Raw genomic sequence first — 22,057 nt, 5'->3', positions numbered from 1 at the left:
AACAAATCATTGAAATTTAATTTCCCATAAATCTTAGCAGGTAAGTAAAGTGTAATTATAAAATTAAAAATCTGAAATCAAAAAGCTGAAATTTCTTGGGGCACCTGGGTGGCTTAGTCGGTTAGGTGTCTGACTTTGGCTCAGGTCATGATCTCATAGTTCATGGGTTCAAGCCCTGTGTCAGGCTCTGTGCTGACAGCTCAGAGCCTGGAGCTTGCTTTGGATTCTATGTCTCCCTCTCTCTCTGCCCTTCCCCCGCCCTCGTGATCTATCTCTCTCTGCCTCTCAAAAATGAATAAACATTAAAAAAAATTTTAACTGAAATTTCTCTAAATTATATATGTAATAGCTATATATTAACCCATAAAATATACTTACATAAATTTCAACAAACACAGAAAAGTTTATTTTATGGATCCTGTCACATTAGATTTTTTTTTGGAGTCTAAAAAGAAGTCTTAATATTTGCAACAAACAAAACAATGAAGAGCTTTTACAACTAAATCAAACCAGTTAAACATCTATACTTCCAGACATACAAAAACACTGTGCTTCTATGAAAACTTTAAAATTCAGTTTCCCCAAGAAACTGAGAGACTAATTCAGACTCAAAAACCTAGGACTGACTCAGCACTCTGAATAAGGCAAAAATTACAACTTATCTGTCAAACCCAGCTGTTTACCACTTCATGGGCTACACCCAGAACTATACACTTGTACAACAGAAACATAAAAATGTGAACTACTTTCCAGAAGTAAACAATTCATGCAATTCATATCCTTCCCAGCAAGAGATAAAAGACAACTAATTATTTTTATTATACACGTGAAGTATGATTGTTGATTTAGTTCACTTTAACCGTAAAAGAGCCTAGGAAATAAATATACTTCTTTGGTTTACACCCAATGAATCCAAAATGATATCAGGTTTAAACTCTAAACACTATCATGACCAACAATGCCTTTTCTTTCTAAAGAAATGTAAATCAAAACTTGTAAGAATTATATATATAATATATATGTAATATTCAGTTAGTGTAAAGATACCAATATTCTTAAAGATAATCAAGGGATATAAATTTATAATTTACATATTTCATGGATATAAGGAAAAAAAGACTTTTTTTAAGTTTATTTATTTATTTTGAGAAAGACAGAGAGAGTGTGAGCAGGGGAGGGCAGAGAGAGAGACAGAGAGAGAGAGAGAGAGAGAGAGAGAGAATCTCAAGCTGACTTCACACTCTCAAACCAGAGGCTGACACAGGGCTCGAACCCAGGAAACTATGAGATCATGACCTGAACCAAAATCAAGAGTTTGATGCTCAGCCAAGCCACCCAGGCACCCCAAAAAGACTTTTTTTAAAAATGTTTATTCATTTTTTAGAGAGAGAGAACCCACGTGAGCTGGGGAGGAGCGGAGAGAGGAGTCAGAGAATCCGAAGCAAGACCTGCGCTGACAGAAGAGAGCCCAAGGTGGGGCTCAAACTCCCAAACCATGAGATCATGACCTGAGCCAAGGTCAGATGCTCAACCAACTCAGCCACCCAGGTGCTCCAGAAAAAAAAGACTTTTAATATAAGCACATTTGACACCATCATATTTAATTAAACCATAGCAAATAAATTGGTGATGGTATAAGACTCTGAAATAAATTAAAATACACAATGTATTGGCAGTAGACATATACTAATTATCAGAATCTAGCAAACAAGAGTCTATAAGCTTAATTTTTCATGTCAGTATTTTTTTTTTTACCTTAAATGAAATTAAAGAAAACCAGTCACCAAAGAAGTAGGTTCTATAGGTAAAGAGTTTTTTTAATTTAAAAATAAAAATCCTAGGACTTCTATTTCAAAAAGTATGAGAGACTACATACCTGGCTAACCCATCCATAGAAAGCAATTAGAAGTATAGAGTAATATTTTTAAAATATCAACTTAACCGTGGATCTTGCAAAATAGAAACACTCAGGCAAAAATTATGTAACTATTAATTTAGTAATTAAGTAAATTATGTAACAAAAAGATATAAGCAATTTTTTGCCTTGAAGACATTTGTCAAGCTTGTAAAACTTAGCTTTGTTTTTCAAGACCTTAAAGACACAGTGGACAAAAGTAAAAGTTCAGGACCCCACTCAAGGGACCTCCCCCACAAATTTGGGACCTCAAAGGACTATATTCTCCTGGTAAGAGTGAACTAAAAATAATATAGCCATCCTAGAACGCAAGAAAGAAAGTAGCCTGTATCTAATAATGCAATGAATCAGGGAAAGGAGAGGACAGAAGATGGAGGGAGAGGGAGGGGGAGGAGGAGAGAAGATCAAAAAGGAAAAACCGGAAAGGAAAAGGGGAAGGAAAGAAGGGAAGAAGAGAAGGAGAGGAAGAAGAGAGTGGGAGAGAAAAAGAGAAAGAAAAAAGAAATTATAAGCTCATGTATAGGTTTCACATCAGCTTAGACAATGATGAAGAAAGAATTAGTGCCATGAAAGACATATGTGTAATTGCTCAGACTGTAGCATATCAGAATGTGAAGAAGAGGTTAACAGACATGGAGATAGGTAAAAGAAGAAAACTGCCATTTATCTAATTTTAGAGTTCCAAAAGAAGAGGGGAGAGACAATGAAGCAAAACAAATATTTGAAGAGATAATGGCTGAGAGTTTCCTAGAAATTATATAATTTTCCATAAGTGATTTGTAAGGCTTCTTGAATCTATAGATCACAGGGCTTCTTGAATCCACAGATTCAGCTCAATACATTCAAAAAGCCCAACACAACCTAAGCAAGGCAAATAAAACATATCCCTACCTGCTATACCACAGCCAACCTACAGAACACCAATTACAAAAGAGTAAATCATAAAGGTAGCCATAAAGAAAATACCGATTAACTTCAAAGAAGCAAAACTTAATGGACCCAATTAATTTCTCAAAAAAAAAACTATGGAAATCAGAAGACAGAGGGGTAATAATCATATTGTGCAGGGGGAAAAGAATGACTGTCAATCTAGAACTATCTAGGTGAAACTAACCAATAAGAACAAGCACAAGCATTTCCAAGCAAGTATACACTGAGAGTTCGGCAGTGTCCCCCCTGTGGAAAATTCTCAAATTCAAAGATGAACTTTAAGCAGAAGGAAAGTGACTTGTGATGCAGAGTCTAAGTTGCAAGGAGAAATAAAGAAAAAAATGGTAAATATGCAGGTATATCTAATATACTTTGAATAAACAATAATAATAGTAACAATGCCTTGTAGAGTTAAATATATATTATATATTGATATATATGCAGATTCTGGGGAATAGATATGTAAAAAATACTTGCCAACAATAGCATAATTACCAGAGAGGAAATTATTGAAGTTCAGATTCCACAGTCCTTATGTTTTTCAAGAGGAGGATAAAGACACTAATTTGCTTCAGGCTTTAGTAAGTTAAGAATGCTTGTTAAAATTTCTAGGGAAACCACCAAAAGAAGCAAAGCAGAGTACATAATTTCCAAACTGGTTGAGCAGGAGAAAAAGGGAATAGGAAAATCAATTCAAAAAAGCTAAAAAAGAAAATGAAGAAACATAAAATGGCCTTACACATAGAAAGCCAAAACTACAACGGTAGAAAAAAGAACCACATATGTACATCAGTAATTACATTAAAACATATATGGACAAATATTCCAATTCAAATACTAGGACTGTCAGACTGGGTAAACAAAATCTAGCTTTAAGCTCTTTATGAATAACATATATAAAAAAACACAAGAATGCAATGCTGAAAACAGAAGAATAGAAAAAGAAATACCAGTTGAATTTTAATCAAAATAAAGCTGTTATGTTTATAATCAAACAAAGTAGGTTTGAGGGACAAAAAAAAAACCCAGAGACATATAAAAAGATCACTACATAATGATAAAAGCTCAATACAACAGAAAGATACTGAAAATATGAATGCACCTAGTAACATAATCTTGAGACAAAGCACAAAGTTACACAACTTCAAAAAGTTTATAAAATCCACCGTCATAAGAAATTATAATACTTGTATAATTTAATTTTCATATAAAATATGTGCATTCTGCAACTGTCAAATCTAGTATCTAGACAGGTCTAGTGCAGCAAGGCTTCCCAAGTATTCATGTACATTAAGCATCACCTGGGGATCTTGCTAAAATGCAGATTCTGGAATGGCAGGTGAAGAGCAGAGCCTGAGCCTATGTTTTTAATAAGCTCCCAGGGGATGTCAATGCTGCTCATCCTCAGATAGCACTGTGTTCCAGAGAAAGTCTCATAAATTATAAATAATTTTTATTAAACTACTTTCTCTAGCCATAAGGCAATCAAGTTAAGAAATAACAACAATAAAAATAATCAGAAAACCCCCCATGCTTGGAAATTAATAAATACTTTTAAAATACCTAAAGGATCAGGAGTGCCTGGGTGGTGCAGTCGGCTGAGCGTTCGACTAGATTTCGGCTCAAGTCATGATCCCAGGGTCATAGGACTGAGCCTCATGTCGGGCTCCATGCTGAGTGTAGAGCCTGCTTAAAATTCTCTCTCTCCCTCTGCCCCTCTCCCCCCAGCTCACACTCTTGCTCTCTAAAATAAAAATTAATTAATTAAAATAACAAAGATCAGTTCTTTCTGAATATTTGAAAACATTTATCATTGAAGGACTTTTTAAACAACAAAATTGGCAAAATGTACCTAAAGTAATAATCAGAGGGGAACTTATAGCCTTGAATGTTAATATTTGAAAAAACTTCTCTGTTTCAATTTTCTGGTGGTCTGCTGTTGAACTACAACTCATCTGTACTCCACCTAACAAATGTTAATTGAATAGTCACAGCATTTTCTATTTTGTTTGTTTTCCATTGTTTCCCATGTATTTGGTACACAATAAATACTTACTGAATAGGAAAAAAAAGTGAATGAAAATATGGTAGAAGTAAATAGTCTCACACCTTAACTTCAAACAGGATCATAAACAAGGAGAGGCCTGTCCATCTTTAAAAATTCAGGAGAAATAAAATTCACAAATTTTATCAAACATATTTCCACCAAAGGAAAGTACTTGTATTTAGATTATAAGACCAAGAATTTAAAATACTTTAATATTGTTCCTTTAGGAACATAATGGGTTGATAAGTTCAAAAATGTTTATTTACTAGACAAATGAACAATTCTGTCGGCAAAAATGTCCTTATGTTTTAATTGATGCATGCTCATACAATGTTAAGGGAATGGTTAAAAAAAGAAAAGTAGCCTACAGAATTTGCTGATGGATGGGTCATGGAATAAAGAACCACCAAGAGGAAACAGGAGGAGAAAAGGATCAGAAGACTCAAAAATCTCATGAAATCATGGCACTCCCCAAAGAAGAAACACTAGGAAAGCAGTGTCTGCAGAAAATAGCATCGAGAGTAGGACAGACACACTGTTTGAGACCATCAAGTACCCAACCTTCAAAACAAAGAAGGAAGTGCCAGAAAACTCAACCTGACTGAGAAAATCAATGCAAGCTGCTTTAAAATCCTCAGGAGCAACAACAATGTTCATTAGAGACACCACTGGTGTCCAGAGACATCAAACTAAGTGTGCGCAGTGCAGGTCAGAGCCTTTAGTTATGCTGGTTCTACTGTCCTGTCAGTCTCATGTTCCTGCAGGCCCCAGCCATCTGGTCACTTGAGATTTCCCAAAATAGAAGAACTTATTGTTTCTAGCTACAGTTAGGCCTAGGAGTCTAAAACAAGAATCTCAGGGGTAAAGGGAAAGCAGGGGAGAAGGAAGAGAGTGACACAAGCAGTTCTGTTAGCTTTAGATCTGGCCTTGGCCTCTCATCTCCATACCAGAGACTTTAGGCCAAACTGAAATTTACTCTAGTCTCACACTGTACTATTCATCCACAGCACCCATATCTAAGGTCTACTCCCTGTTCCCTAACCCATGCCAGCCTAGAGTGAACAGGATGATGACTACTGCCCTTCGAAGATTCAGACATGGGGCTCACTCTGAACGAGTTCTCAACTTGGTTTCCTAACCAAAACACGTAGCCCCCATTCTCGGGAAGAACAAGAATTCCAAAATTCTTGTTCCAAAAGGAAGCTGATCATCTAGACTTCAAAGATCCTAGAAGTAGGATCAGAAATTATAGAAAAGTTTGTCAGTTGAGACCTCTGACTGATCCCTTAAAGATACTCTAAGAGCAGTATATATGATTGTGAGATTCTTCCATGTTGTTATATGTAACTGGAGCTCATTAATTTTCCAGGTGTATAGTGTTCAGTTATATAAATATACCCCCAAATATTAAGCCTCTACGTTTGATTGACATTTGGGTTGTTTCTAGTTTGGAGATATTATAAACAAGTTCTAAAATTTTACACATAAAAATAGAATGTGACATCTAAAGAGCATTTCAACCTACCATCCTACCATTAATTTTTCCATGACCATCTAAAGATGTCATTTTCAAAGGACTCATAAAATTAACATCACCTTCAACACGGCAAATGTGTATTCATGTGTGACCATATAAATATAAAATTTGACATTAGAGTTAAAAAAAAACAAGTAGGCTAATTGCTTATATTAGTAGTGAACTATGTGTTAATTTTAAATAACCTTCCCATTAAATCACAGAAACAATATAAACTATCACCCATTTTAAAACAGAATACATACAAGAATATTCACTGCATCCCTTTTTCTGAATTTGTATCGAGATCTCTCTCCAGAAACAATCCTGAATATGGGAACACAACTTGCAAGCTTCCAAACACCTCAATAAATGGATACTTCTATAAAACAAGTCTCACTAAAATGTTAAATGAGAAGAGAACGACAAAAACAAAACAATAGGAAAAGTCAAGGGGAAAAAAATATTCATTGCAAGAACATCAGGAAACTGAGAGGAAAATAACTAGTTACATGGATGCTGGCACACCCAAGCAAAAGAGTGCTGTGCAACTCTTAAAATGAAATAGGAAGATCTGTAAGTACTCCTGTAAAAAGATCTCCAAGTTACTATTGAGAAACAAGCAAGAGGTGTTAGTGTGAATAAACAGTATAATGTCATCTTTGTAAAAAGAAAAGGAAGTGGCATTCATGTTTCTGTTCCCCTGTACAATATCTAGAGGGCTACAAAAGAAAATGTAAAACAAGTTATATCAAGGGAGTGGGACTATAGGACCAGGATAGAAAAGAAACTTTCACTGTAGAATTTTAATTTCATTTCCCATTTCTTTCATGCTTTTATACTACTACATATGTATGTATATGCCTGACTGTCAAAAACAATAAAAAGTGTATTTTCTGAGACCAAAGAAACATAAGTCAGAAAGACAGCTAAACAGAAATTTAAAAACTAGCATAAAAGCACTAAGCAATGATTCCTACTCTTACTGAGCCATTGAGCCAAAAAGGGCTTAAAATTTTTTTTTGGCTGGGTGGCTCAGTCGGTTAAGCGTCCGACTTCAGCTCGGGTCATGAGCTCACGCCCCATGAGTTCGTGCCCTGCATCAGGCTCTGTGCTGACAGCTCAGAGCCTGGAGCCTGCTTTGGATTCTGTGTCTCGCTCTCTCTCTGCCCCTCCCCTGCTCATGCTCTGTCTCTCTCTGTTTCAAAAATAACATAAAAACATTAAAAAAATTTTTTTTAATGAAAAAAAAATTTTTTGGCTAATTCAGGATTATGATGATAAAGAGTCAGAGTACTATCTTCATCTTAAAGAAACAAGATTTGCTGCCAAACTTCATTTCTCATTAATACAAGAAAATCCCTACAAAGCTCTATTTTTAAGAATTTTAATGTACTGTGTAATATCCTAAAAATCAAACCACTGTCTTTAAAAAGCAAGTTAAGAATTAGAACACATAAAGATTGTTCTATAAAATATTGTAAGATTCAGTTTAAATAGTAGCTGACAATAATTAAAATACATAGAAAAAAAGTTTCTCTTATGTATGATAGTATTTCATATTAATATTTTTGTTCCATGTTTATAACTATTTATAGAGTAAATGTAATTTATTAGATTAGCGCTGTGTCACTAGGACCATGAAGTTAAAACCAGGCACCATGATTCACCTAGTGGAAGCTTCTCATATTACAGAAAAAAATGAAAAAATAAACTTGGAACTCAAAATCTGGAAGAATACTTAGGTACCATCTAGTTCTTTGATTTATAGATTAAATAATTGAGTTTCAGAGAAGTTACACAGTTAGTTGAAGGCAAAGCCGGTACTCCTCACTTCACAGTCAGAGTTATTTGACTCTAAACCACACTATAAACCCAATCTTCAAGGTCATAACAAATATCACTGATATAGTCCCTACTATATGTATTAATAAAGATAGGAACTTCCAGAAATTACTGAAAGCCTGCATGAAAACTAATATTACATGTATACCAATAACTCATAGCTTCATAGAAACTATCATCTTAGTTATCATTTATAAAAACTGGCTCCAGAATAAGAAAAAAATGAGTTAATAATCTGGGAAGTAAGAAAAACTTAAAGAAAGTAGCAAAAGGAAGGTATCTGGTAATCATCCATTCAAGTAATCTGTATAAAGATACTACAAAATTATTATACTACCATGGAAATCCAGCTTACATCCTGGCAAAAAATGTCTAATTGGATACAAAGTTGAACGGATGGGAAAATTTTAAACATCACCCATACTGCCTATTATAATACAGGTATTTGAATATAAGTCACTTTCAAATTTAACCTAAAATATAGATCAGACCAATGAATTCAGTTAATGTTTACTATGACTATGTACAAACCACAGATTATTCTGAAGAAAAAAAATCACAACAATGTTTTCTCAAACAAAAATGTGTGGACTCAGGTTCTGAGCTCTTGTAGATGTGTAACACAGATTCTACTGGAAAAACAGGGTTAGCAAGAAGAGTAATGGGATATTAATAAAATGACCGATTTGTTGTCCTAGGTTTTCCTGGCCAGGAGAATGGAGAATGGAAAAACTGAACCATGAAATCAAAAAGGCATCTGTCTTCCAGGTTTCTCTCTGCCAATGTCTTGAGAAAAATGTTTGAACTTTCCTGTTGGCTTTGTATGCAAATAGCTCCAGATGCAAAGTGAACCACATCTAAGTTATTTGGTTCAACATCTGCTGGTCCAATTCCCATTACTCCTTCTAAAGGGTCGGCTTGTGACAGACAGTTTAGTTTGCCCTCTATATAAGCTGTTTTGAAGGAGCTAATTTGGATTAAAGTATCTATCTAGACCGCTTGTTTTTCCCTTTGATGGTCAATGCATTCTAATGTGGTTCTGTGTAGTGCTACAAGGAACTTAGAAACATATTGGAAAGGACAGTATTCAAGGTTTTGCCTCCCGCCTCGCCTTCTAGACAATTTATATTTCTAAAGTTAAAAGTAAAAAGTGAACAGTCATTTGCCTCTAAAACAGCACCACCCACATTGTACACAATGGCAACATGACAATACTTTCTGACCGAATATTCTTTTCATGAAACCTGTATCAAATATTTGAAGCTAAAGTTATTGATAAAAGCACTTATCAATATTAACAATGCATTTCATGAAACATCAGTCATTTGAGCTGACAATTTCCATATGGGATCACTGAAAATGGAATAAGGTCTACAGCACACAGCATTCAGTGTCTGATACACAGCCGACTTTCAAACATTTGATAAATGAGTGAATTAGTGAACGAATGAACAAACAAAAAAACTAAAGAATTAATTTAAATAAATCCCATGGATTCTGAAACTTTGGATCTGCTGCAATTGGAAAGCAATCAGAAAACATACTGAACCCAAACTAAGACTAACAGTCTAATGTTCTTAGAACTTGTAAGGTCAAGTAAAAAGAAAGTCCTTCCTTCAGAAAGGTATGGGTAGAGAGGACAAATTGCATTGAAAGGTAAAATGAGGAAAAGAGAAGAAATTAGAATATCCATGTATATATGTATGTCCATATTCTATAGAGCACTACTGGAGCACCTGGGTGGCTCAGTCGGTTAAATGTCTGACTTCAGCTCAGGTCATGATCTCATAGTTCGTGAGTTTGAGCCCTGCGCAGGGCTCTGTGCTGACAACTCAGAGCCTGGAGCCTGCTTCAGATTCTGCGTCTCCCTCTCTCTCTGCCCCTCCCTCACTGGGCTGTCTCTCTCTCCCCCTCTCTCTCTCCCTCTCAAAAATAAATAAACATTAAGAAAACAAATTTCTAAAAAAAAGTAGAGCACTACCAGTCTTATACAAATTTGTAAAAGATGCTTGAAGATGATTTCAAAAAACAAGATTTCCTTGCCTTAGAAAAACTCTTATTCTACAAAATACAGTTCTATGAGTTTATAACTCAAAAACTTTCTGATCTTATATACTATGCAGAATCTGGAATGATTTTCCTTTGGAAAAATGTTTAGAAACATAAGTAAGAAAAAAAGAAAACTGGATACTATTATTACGTCTAGACCCTCATATTTGTTAACTAAAATTTAGTCTAACTTCTATTGTTCTCGACTGTTACCTGCTAACACACAGTAAGACCAGACAAGAAATCAGGGGAAAAAAACAAAAACAAAAAAACAGCAAAATAGCGATTCTCTTTTTCTGCAAATCTGTGACTACTCTTGTTAATCATTATTTCCAGGTCACTTGTCTGTATTAGGAATGACCATGAAAGTTCACTGAACCGTAGAGTATACCTTCTTTGCCATATTTGAGTAATTATCTAAGATTTCCAAGATTACTGTATTTTTTAAGGCAAGTTTAGGTTTGCTTCCTCTACCCTGTGGTTGAAAGACTACTTAATTACCTCCAAAGAAGTAAAAACACTTAAAAAGAGTTACTTGTTGTATCACTATATTGTATACCTGAAACTAATACAATACCATATGTTAATTAACTGGAATTAAAATAAAAACTTTTTTGAAAAGAGTTACTTTTGAAAGCAAATGTGTTCTACTATAATCATCAAGAAATAATTACTGAGCATTGTTTACTATCAAGGTAAAATACTATACTAAGTATTTAGAATTCATAAAGGTTGAAATAGTCTCTACCTACCAAAGTTTAGTCTAAAGTAGACATGTAAAGGTAGCAGTCATAATGATAATACATTGTTTCATATAAATTAGTACACCCATATTCATAGCAGCATTATTTACAGTCAAAGAAAGCAACCCAAGTGTCCATCAATGTATTAATAGATAAACAAAATGTGGTCTGTACACATAGTGGAACATTAGGCTTAAAAAGGAAGGAAATTCTAACACACGCTACAACATGGATGAACCCTGTGAACATTATGCTAAGTAAAATAAGCCAGTCACAAAAAGACAAATACACTATGATTCTATTTACATGAGTTACCTAGAGTTGACAGAAAGTAAAATGGTAGCTGCCAGGGGCTTGGGGGAGGGGCAAATGGGTGGTTTTGTTTAAGGGCTTTAGGTAAGTTTCAGTTTTACAAGATGAAAATGTTCTAGAGATTGGCTGCACACCAATGTGAACATACTTAATGATACTAAACTATACACTTAAAAACAGTTACATGGTAAATTTTGTGTCATTTTACCACAATTAAAAAAAAATACCACTGGCATGACCTAAGTCCCAAGCAAGTGGTGCAGAAAAAAACTGATATAATAGCTCAGAAGAAAGAAGAGTTATGAAATATAGATTCAGTAAAAGCTCTATGCCTTATTTTGAAAGAAAAGTGAGACTCAAGTAAGCAGATAGGAGATGAGGGAAGGTAGGAAAATCAGAGCAATGGCAAAGTGATAATAGACATCATCCAGAAACAAAATGCAGATCAAAGTTTGGCTACAGGCTTCAAAAAGAATAACCATGGAAGATAAAACTAGAAGGAAAGGCCATGAAATAGAGAGGAAAATGCTTGATAAAGGCAACTGTTTTCATTGAGTATCTTTCACTAAAATAAAGTAATAATTATCACCCTTGTACTGACAGTAAAGGCAGAAAGAAAAGGAGATTGATAACCTCATATTCACTTGTCTCTTACTTACATTCTGCAACTCCCATGATGATGGAAGTGTGGAGACACGTTTTACAGGTTAAATGCCATATATGGTTAAATGCCATGAGATACAGGCTTACAGGAAACAGTTTGTATACAAAATTAACATGTGAATTTCCTTTATTCTCAATGGCAACTTTTTATTATCATCATCAGCTCTGCACAGAAACTAGCATTTTAAAAAGTCCCACTGGGTAAATGATCCTAATAGTACAGTGAGATGCATATTTTGAGGTACCTCGATTCATTAACAGTATTGTAAGCTATAAACAGACACTGTTTACATGATAAATTAATTATCCCAGTTGCTATTATGAAATCATCCTCCAACTAACTGCCAGCCCTGAAGCAAGATAATCATTAGTCACACTAAGCCTACTACATTCTTTGCTTAAAATCTTTTATCCTAATCTCAAAAAGGAAAATTTCTATTCTCCCCCAAGTACTTTAAAAACTTAAACCAAATGTTTCTGAGTAATCTTCTTGGATTTTAGGATGTGGTAAAACTTGGTTAATATTCATCTCTTTTAAAAAGATCTTTCATATAGATTACAGACTGCTAGGATGTAGGTAGAAAACCAGACAAAAGGAGAATATTAGTCTTTTCTAAAACTGAAAAGAATCTACTTTAGATCTCTTAAAGCTTCCTATTTCTCTGGACTTTGGTGTGGAAATGATTAAATTGTTATACTAATTAGGTTGTTCAGATCACTCTTGTCTAAACAACTCTGGATACCTGAATCAGAGGCAAACAATACAATACCAGCAAGCAGAGGAAGAGAAACCATCTTCAACAAAAGAGAAAGATTATTTTGGCTGAGCAAACATCTGCCATGTCTTAACTTCAGCTTGTGGCCAGGTTTCTTTACCTCCACTTCTGCAAGTCACCAAGGAAATTCCAAAAGACTTCAGATCTGACTTTTTAAGGGAGTAAGGGAGAAACTGTGTGTGTGTGTGTGTGTGTGTGTGTGTGCGCGCGCGTGTGTGTGTACGCATGTGCACACTAAAGGAATTGTTCTTTAATTCTAATTAGGCTTTGAGGACTTGACCTACAGATATATAGATACATAGATGGGACATATAACATTCACTCTTGGAGAACAGGAATTAGATAATCTGCCCACAATATACAATTCTTTATTATACTACCACAATAATTATAGCAAAATGGATTCTGTTCTTGCTTTCACACATAGTAAAGAAGTACAATTTGTCTTCAACTTGTAATCTACTGAAACCATTTCTTTAAAAGCCGCCTCTGACTGTGAGGTTTTTCTCAGTCTCCAATCTCAGTGACCTCGCTACATACAGCCTTTGATACCAGTGACCATCCCTTCTTTGAAATGTTCTACTCCTGATGCCTAGCCCATACTCTCCTTCTCTCTCGACCTTCTGTCTTTTTCTTCCTCCTGTTCCCCAACTAAGGACATCTAAATTTCTCTACTTAACCCTATTCTCTTTACATACTGTTTCCTCCAGTTATCACCTACAACTGCAACTATCATATCCATGAAGAAACTCCCAAACCAAGAACTCCAGCCCTAACCTCTCTCCTGAACTCTAGGTACCTTAAATACACGTCTAGGACAAATTCATTAGGCTTCAAACCGTCCCAAATTAACTTTTTAATAAAAGTCTCTATTTCTGTTCAAGGAAATACCATTCCTTCAGAACCAAGACTTAAAATCTCAAATATCAATTTTGACTCCTCCTTCTCCCTCACATCCAGTCACCCAGACAGCCCTGATGATGGGTTTTTTTTTCCACAAAAGAGTTATTGAAAAAGAATGGAAATATAATCTGAAAGACTAGATTTCATTCCTAAACATATATATCTGTATCAAACTCCAAAATTTTATAAACCATCATTTTGTACAAGAGGTATACTGAAGCTGGCCTATCTACCTTACAATAAGCAAAAAAGTGACAACACACTGAAAATCCTAAACTGTTATATAAATATCATTATTCCAATTCTTCCTATTGATTTCCACTGTCACCCTAGTCATCATTCATTCAGCTATTCATTCATGTTTTTCTTTAATTATTCTTTCTATGAATATTTATTTAGGGCCAGCTATAAGCTTGGCACTGTGTTCGACATTTAAGACACAACAACAGGACAAACAGACATAGCACCTAACGTCACAAAACTTACAACCTAAAATGCAAGTAAAAAATAGGTGTATATAGGTGTGGGAAGGTTCTCTGGGAAGGCCTCCCAGAAAAAAAGAGATTATTAAAGCAGAAGACAACACATAAAAAACAGAGGAGTCAGTATAGTAAGGGAGCAGGAGAGTGTGGCAATGGGGAACAACGTGAGAAATTCCAGGCAAAGGAAACAACAAACATAAAGCCCTCAAACAAGAATGAGCATCCTAACTATGTCATCCTTTCCCATGTTTACACCTTTGTTTCATTTATTCTTCTCTCTTGAAAATCTTTCCCCATTCTCCCCTCTCTGCCTATTGAAATCATAAATATCCTTCAAAGCCCAGATCGATAATATATACTGACCTTCTAGGACAGTACTTGACTCATATGAGGCCTAAAATAAACATTTGCTAAATGAATGGATGACGAAATCATCATTCTTCCCAAATCACAAATCTGCTTCATATTACAAGTATGTATGTGCCTATCTTCTCTTGAAGTAAAGGACACATTTCCCTAGTACTTAATGCATAATAAGCACTAGAAAAATATTTTAGGATGAATAACTCTAATAATCTAAGACTAAACAGAGCTGTTAAAGAAGCATCCTTTTATCTTCTACCTCCAATTTTACAATGATTTGGCAGAGCAAAAAGTCTAGAAAATTCAAAATATTATTTATACATGAATTATATTAATACTGAACATTAGGTCTTCCATAAAATATCTCTAAATACTAGAATTTATTTTTGCATTTGATTTCTTGGATGGCTGAATTTTTATTTTTAATACTTATGAATGACCTTCCTAAAAAAAAAAAACAAAAACACTTCTAAATTTAAATACTGGTGAAGATGTAAAATTATTTTAGAATATTTTTAGAATATAAGAATAAGGAGTCTTTTTAATTAATTAACCAGGCAGTCTAAAAATATTATTTGGTACCTCATTTTCCTAAAACTAAGATGAGTTAGGAAGTGTAAATTATACTTTAATTTCATTTAATGTTCATGATATCATTTTTGGAATCATGCCTCAAGCCACACTGCAGAATTTGTTATGCAATTTATAATCTGTTAAGAGAAAAACCTAAATTATATCTGGGTCATTCCATTTTTCAGATCAAAGAAGGCTAAGTGCAAAGTAAAAAGGCTTTCAAAGAAAAGGCAAAAATGTTAAATTAAAAAAAAAAAGAAAAAAAAAGAAAAACCTCTCTTACTGCATAGTAGTACCTGTAGGAAAAGCAGCCCAAGGAATAGCAGGAGACGTAGTTTGGGTTTCACCATTTCCACCATCAAAAATCTCTGCAGCCTAGGAAAAAAAGGCAAATTTATTTTAAAATATCTAAAAAGTAGAAATGCTAATTGCAATCAAGCCTTCCAAATTCTACAAGCATATTCTCTGTGATATACCCTCCAAATTACTCAACTGCTTTTCAGTCTTCATTGCTACCACCGCAACCACTACTCACCACCCCCAGTACTCAGGCTGCATTATTTTTAAGTAAAAACCTTCCTTCCTTATTAAAATATATCTCGTGCCAATGAAATTTTTATTTTGTATATACTTGATCACATTTTCACTTGTGAGCTTTATACCTAAGAACTCTAAACTAACTCACCACAAATTTGCTCGTGTATGTAAGAAAAAATATATTTTACTTTAAAAGTATCAACACCAAATCTTTTTCATTAATTAGCACAAAAGCTAATCGAGATCAATCTAAAGAAATAGGATTCATCTATATTCTTGAATAATCTACCAGGTGGATTTACTGGCAATCAACTCTAATACAGAATTCCTAAAGCGGGTGTTTTAAATTAACAAGCCTTCCTACTAAACAGTTTTAAAAGTAAAGGACAGTCAATTACTGAATGCTGAGTTTGTGGGTAAGAGTGAAGAGTTTTCTCTCCCTTAAGTGTCCAGGTCACAGCAAAATTATTACTGAGAAAAGGAGCCAGAATTTCAATTTGGATTCCGCATTGAGTTGTCAGCCAAAAAGCAGTCAATTGAGACAATCTGCCATGGAAGCTAAGTGACGTAAAATATAGTAATTATTATCTATAAACTATGAAAAATGAACATGGTTTATATGACCAAGGATAGAGACCTTCCATATTTCTACAACTGGATGCAAAAAGAAAGAAACCTAATAACCAATTAAATTAGAATAATTGGTTAACATTGTAAATATTTAATACTGAAAAGAATAGATCCACTGACTCTAACAATGAAATATAATTTTACTCTGAGGTAAACTACCCACTTTATTTTTCTCTGATATAATAAATCAAGCATGGTTTAAACAAAGGAGACCAAACTAAGTTTTAACCTTCAAATAACTGACAACTCCTAAACAATAAACTAAGATGATATCTGAAACATATATTATCCTCAAAATGAAAGGAATTTTAACAAAATTTTAAATGTTACATTTCAGTAAAAGATTAAATCACCCAAAAACACCCAAAATATTAAAGAAAATGGAAAAAAACATACAAATGTGCTAAACAAACACCAGTTTTAGATGAAATAAAACAGGTATTCTCATATTCCAAATATCTCCATTTTGACAGATAAAAAGATCAACGGACGAGAAAAGGACCCTAATCTAAAAAAACTCACACCATTCTTTCATGGTTTTCAGAATACTGAGTATATACTTAATATCTTGTTTCTATTAATGTCTTTAATTAAACTCCCTATTTTTAAAAAACAATCCCCTTTTTACCAAATTCCAAAGTAGGTGAAAATCTTACTAAAAAAAGGAAAAAAAAAATCACAGAGCTCACTTAGTAGTTCCAAGACTTGAGCTCAGGCATCCTGACTCCTAATCCAGAGATTTTCCTGCAAGACTATACTGGCTCCATAAAAATAACTGGGTTACAAAATATTTCAATAAAATGAACACACACTGAAAAGGATTACGGAAAAGACAGTGCTTCTTCAGCTAACAATTTCCACTTACAAAGCATCCAACTCAAACCTGAGAGAATAATCTAACAACACAAACATACTAATTAGCTCTATAAGCCACCAAAAGGCTACGTATTTAATATACTAAATCAACTCATTACAGGTGTAAACATGAAAATATGTGACAGATCTGCAATACTCATCCCTCATCTCACAAGTATTTCCTAATAGACATGTATCCCAGCAAAATCATCAGCTGACAGTTTTTACAACTTCTTTAATGCTTCCACTAGTAGCACTTAATTGCTTCAATTCAAACCATTCTGATGGGCATGGCCAGATGTTCAATAATAATAAATCATTTTTATCTTTCAAAAGGGATATATTTTAATTCTCCTTGATTTCATTTTTTTATTCCAGTTTTACATTAAAGATGATCAAGAAATAATCCTGAGTACCAATGACAGATAATACATTTTCAAAATAGTATACCCCATTATAATCCCACAAAGTTAAAGCAATTACATAAGCAAAATAAGGTAATTGCACATACCTCAAAACCACCAAAATCATCATCATCCATTCTTCAAGTACACCTGAAAAATATCAGAAGACATTGAAACAAGCCCACACACACAGTTATTTACGTCAAAATATTTTTCTTACTTAAATGTATATACATTTTGACTTGCAAACTAAAACTATTTCATTTGGGTTTTAAGAAACTACTTTTTAAAAACTATATGGGTATGCATTTTTTAATGCAAAAAGACTGGGGGGTTTTTGGCAAAATTAGCCATTCAGGCAAAATTAGCAATTGCTGTGACTTTTTCAGCAACCATGTATTTTGCCATTTGTGTTGAGACGCCAGGAGTGGAAAAATATTCTTTTACATTTTAATTTGCTTTTCCCAAATTGGCGCTAGGGCTCAATTCAATAATGCTTCCTGCTTTTTGCATCTATTCCTCAGTTGTCTGGCAACATCAGCACAAACTCCAGCTAAGAACAGGACTGTGGTGAATTTTTGGAAATCTGTCCCCTACCACAAAGGTTCTTCCCTCGGTTTCATGGCCGAGGTTGATTTAGATTTTCAAAATTGATCAGCATTTTTGAGCTGTGGCCACAACTTCTGGAGCATTTTGATATGTGTATTTTTAGCTGAAACTACTTTGCACTTTTGGAAAAATGTGGAGCAAGTTACTAGGCTGATCAAGATAAATCAAGTCATGTATTCACGAGAGACTAGCGAAGAGAAAAACACAAGTGAATATCCTGAATTCCTCTCTTCTTTACACTTAAACTATGTTAAGACAGACAAGCAGTTAAGAGAATACATGCTTTATTTTGTCCTAAATGTGTGTCACAAAAACGGAAGGAAAAAAACATGAGTACCTGGGCTTTTAGAAGAATAAAAAGAAAAAGCTTTTATCTAACAAACCACTAAAAAAACAAAAAGCCCTGAAAAGTAAAACAAGCAATAGATGGTATACATTTAAATGAAAAATAAGTTTATAATAAATTGTGATTCAGTGGCCCAAGTACTACTCTAGTCAATAACTGGTTTCCTTTCTTGTCTTTCAAAAGTGAACTATCCAAATTATTAATTATAGCTTCCTAGACTCACTAATACAAGATGAACCTGATTATAGGAAAACAACCTTCTCCAACTTCTAAAAAAAACCAGCAAAACAAATTAAACCATGCTAAGCAATAATTCTAAAGGGATTTTCTAAGGCACTTTGCTTTAAGTGATGAAGCAGTAGTCATCTATAGTCATGTCTTGCCTTGTCAATGAAATTAATATTAATGCCTTCAAAAATAAATTCAAAAACTAGTCAGAGAAAAATACACAGTAAAACACAATCTCAAGGATTGTTTTAATAGACAAAGAAAACTTATATGCACAGAAACACAGTAGGTAATGACACTAAAAGGAATATATGTAGACAGAAGTACATTATAAAAAGGAAAGACATTAAATTAATCAAAATGAGATACCACTGTTGTCACCATTACCTACAATTTAGTAGTTTGATGAAAATTTTTTAAAGATGTATTTCTCAAAAAAATCAGAGCTAACCAAGTCATCCACATACAACACTTAAAAAATACAAACCAGACTTTCAGAAACTTTTGATGGTGGTTAGTTTAAAATGGAATTCACATTAATTCTGTGTCTCAAGCAAATAGAAATCTGTATGTGATTACATTTTTTATGAAGAAATTATGAAATAAGAGTGATATGGATACTGAGAATTAACCAAGTCTAACTATAAACACTAACTTTGTGTTTTCCACATGTATCCCACGAATCTCAGTAGACAATTAAAAAATATTTTTAGCATCTACCACACTATATCCAAATAATATTGTTTCAAAAAAATAGAATTTCTAGAGTAATGCTTCTATGTGTTTTGTAAATCACATCCCAATAAATTATTTGTAAGATACCAGAAAACTTGCAAACAAAAACAAATAGCCATATTTAACAATCATTTCAGCTTGTTTGCATGTGGTAATGAACCAAACACCATCAGTTTTTTAAGTACTGATTTAACTCTACAAAAGAATGTATTAACAACCATTGATGTTTTCCATACCCCAACAACCTCTACATATTAAAATGCAGATGGTAGTCTTCTACTTTATTTTCAAAGAAATGAAATATTAACACATTTTAAAAGATACATGTGTTTTGGGGCACCTGGGTGGCTCAGTCCATTAAGCATCCACGATTCTTAACTTTGGCTCAGGTCCTAATCTCATGATTTGTGAGATAGACATGGAGCCCTGCTTTGGGTACCACGCTGACAGTGCAGAACCTACTTGGGACTCTCTCTCTTCCTCTCTCTCTCTGCCCCTCTCTGGCTCTCTTTCTCTCTCTCAAAATAGATAAACTTAAAAAAAAAAAAAGAATAAATGTGCCTTGAGTTTCTTAAAATACAATAATTAGAGAAATATTATTTTAAAGCATTAACATTTCTCCAAATAATTTACTTTCAAATCCTGCAATAGTTGCTGTTTCTTTCTAAGCCTTACAAAGAGCAGGAGGAAGTAATATTAACAGCACTGATTTGTAAAAATCAATTTTACTAAATACAAAACACAAAAATTAGTTTTTAAAAAGAAATATTACAAGTGTGGTCTTCTTTACAGATTTAGCTACTCCATCACATTTAAAACAGTATTTTATCTAAAACGCATTTATCCTTTTTAAAAATATTTCTAGCATTTAACATTATATCCCATTAAATTACAACTATAATACAGCAACACCAAATATACCTGTCACATAAGTTATAGAGTCATGAGCCTGACCAAAAAATTGGCAGATCATTAGTTCATCTTTTGGTGTCATGGCAGGAGATAAGATGCATACTTTATTATGATTAGGTATCTACATTGAAAGATATCACAGTATCTAGTTTAACAATTCTCAGACTTCTTTATATCTGAATTTGATCTCTTCTGTTGTGCTAGTATATAAATTCCCTCCTTTATTATTCTCAGTATTTAATATATTGCTGATATTTTACAAGGAAAACATATATACAACACTTAATGTAACAAATTTTTATTACGTGACTCTGTAGAACTGAGCAGTCAAGATCCTCAAGGTGTTACAGTCTAGGAAGAGTGGGGTGGGGGAAGAGTGTAAAAAAAACATGCAAATTTTAATAACATGAGCTATAAAAGAGCCTTAAGAAAGAAGAAAAAGTGTCTAAGGTGGAAGGAAAGATTTACAGATGTGATATATCTAGTAGGAGCATCATAAATGCTTCAGGGGGGGAGATATTTGAGAAATCTATTTCAACAGACCTAACAAAGAATTTTAAATGGCACATTAAGAACGTGCATTTTATTAGCCTTTTCCTAAAAGATAGCAAAGATTTGCTTTGATTGTTTGCTTCTGCATAAACACAGGGTCAAAGAGAATGTGAAATGAGAATACTGCAAAAAATTTTGAAAGCAAATACAAGAAAGATGAATCTAAAACTACTAGTGCGGAAAATAAGGATCAATCACATTTACATCAAAGAATCCACAAAAGGCTTAGGAATGCATGTCAATGAAAGTTGTGTAAAGGTAAAACTCAAAATAAAAGTGGCAGATATATCCCAAGATCCCCTTCTACAATCTGCACAACAGGAAAACTTATAGTTCTTCATCACAGCAGAAGACTGGGTTTATTCCCTGGACAGGGCAAAGCCAAGGGTCTCTGGATTAGAGGACACAGAGACAGCTGGACTAAGTCAAAGTTGTATTCAATACTGAGACCCATTCTCCCAGTCCTCTTTCATCACTTGGCAACCAAACTGCCAGCAGCTAGGTTTCAATCTCTAGTCATCAGAGTAGAAGATTCTTCTCTGGTGAATCTAATCAACTCATGAAAAGGACGTCATCAGAGGCAACACCAAAAAAAAAAAAAGTTCACTCAGCTATCACTACTTTGACAAATCCTATCCATATGCAGAAAATTTCCAATTTGCTCCTGATTTCAGTAAAATAATGAATAGTATAAAGGCTAAAAGAAAAGATTATCAAGTCAGGTTGCCTTGATTCAAATTCTAGTTCTGCTACTTAAATGTGTTACACTGGGCAAGTTATTTAAACACTGTGTACCTCAGTTTCCTCATCTGTCAGAGATACTACTAGTACTACTACTACTACTACTAATAATAATAATGGTAACTAGCTCTTAAAGTCATTATAAGGATTAAATAAAAAAATAGATGAAGCCCTTACAACAGTCTCTGACACATTCTAAGTATTATATAAGTGTTTGTTACTTTATTAGTAGTGTTTCACTCTTACATATGAGCAGATGGCCAAGGACAATAAAAGATACGAAGAAAGTATCTAATATAAAAAATAAGAGACCAAACCAAAGAGAAAGAAACAGAGACTACACAAGAAAATTTTCAAAAAATAAAACCATAACTAGTACTTTCAGAGAATT

At 33.8% G+C, this 22,057-nt stretch overlaps 1 protein-coding gene across 7 annotated transcripts in view; it reads right to left on the bottom strand.

Annotated features, from left to right (window-relative positions):
• The window catches only part of CCDC91 (coiled-coil domain containing 91), a 349,643-nt gene that overhangs the window by 252,115 nt on the left and 75,471 nt on the right, over positions 1 to 22,057 (bottom strand). For 3 of the 7 annotated variants that reach the window (XM_042992021.1, XM_042992024.1, XM_042992022.1), the window contains 3 exons: positions 20,679 to 20,724; positions 17,651 to 17,693; positions 15,414 to 15,492 (listed from right to left, as the gene is read on the bottom strand). In XM_042992021.1, coding sequence (XP_042847955.1) covers positions 15,414 to 15,492; positions 17,651 to 17,680 — 109 coding nt within the window. In that variant the 5' untranslated portion in view covers positions 17,681 to 17,693; positions 20,679 to 20,724. Of the gene's footprint in view, positions 1 to 15,400; positions 15,493 to 17,650; positions 17,694 to 20,678; positions 20,725 to 22,057 lie in introns of those variants that run through there. The other 4 variants (XM_042992023.1, XM_007075649.2, XM_042992028.1 and 1 more) reach the window with 3 other exon arrangements.

The sequence above is a fragment of the Panthera tigris genome, chromosome B4 (genome assembly GCF_018350195.1).
Source record: "Panthera tigris isolate Pti1 chromosome B4, P.tigris_Pti1_mat1.1, whole genome shotgun sequence".
Lineage (NCBI taxonomy): Eukaryota > Metazoa > Chordata > Mammalia > Carnivora > Felidae > Panthera > Panthera tigris.
This window is presented reverse-complemented; position numbering and strand designations above follow the sequence as displayed.